Source organism: Trypanosoma theileri (genome assembly GCF_002087225.1).
Source record: "Trypanosoma theileri isolate Edinburgh chromosome Unknown TM35_Tth_25_V1, whole genome shotgun sequence".
Lineage (NCBI taxonomy): Eukaryota > Euglenozoa > Kinetoplastea > Trypanosomatida > Trypanosomatidae > Trypanosoma > Trypanosoma theileri.
Genome location: NW_021639867.1, coordinates 119,853 through 120,354, shown reverse-complemented (window position 1 = coordinate 120,354; position 502 = coordinate 119,853). Strand labels below are relative to the sequence as shown.

At 42.6% G+C, this 502-nt stretch overlaps 1 protein-coding gene across 1 annotated transcript; it reads right to left on the bottom strand.

Moving 5' to 3' along the window:
- Positions 1 to 178: 178 nt before the first annotated feature.
- TM35_000251460 (uncharacterized protein) lies at positions 179 to 502 on the bottom strand (the record flags this gene model as incomplete). Its single annotated transcript, XM_029027737.1, has 1 exon — positions 179 to 502. A coding segment is annotated over one exon (324 nt), but the record flags the coding sequence as incomplete, so codon positions are not given.

The window sequence follows — 502 nt, the reverse complement described above, 5'->3', positions numbered from 1 at the left end:
TATATATATATATATATATATATAGTAATAATAATAAAACACAAACAACCACAACAAGAAAAAAAAAGTACAATACGCTCATTTATTTCTTCCCTTCATCTCTCTCTCTATTCATTTTTGATAAGCAATATTAATAGAGTAAGAAAATAAAAATAAAAACAAAAACAAAAGACCGCATCTACTCTGTAAAGTTTGGAAAGAGTTCCTCCACTGTCTTGTTGACCTTTGCGTGTCGACTCTCAATGTGTTGCTCCAACTCTGCCCGCCGCACGGTGCGGGGAAATCCCTGCAGGCACAACACACACTGCACGGCGTTCTTCGCGGCTTCGTGTTTTTTTCGGTCCTCGGCGGTGTGCGGGGCGCTGGACCGCTGCTCCTTCGCCTGCTCTCTCGCCCGCCGCTGATTGGCCCGACACCCGTTCCCAGAGGGCATTATATATATATATATATATATATATAGAGAGAGAGAGAGAGAGAGAGAGATAGGGATAGGGATAGGGAT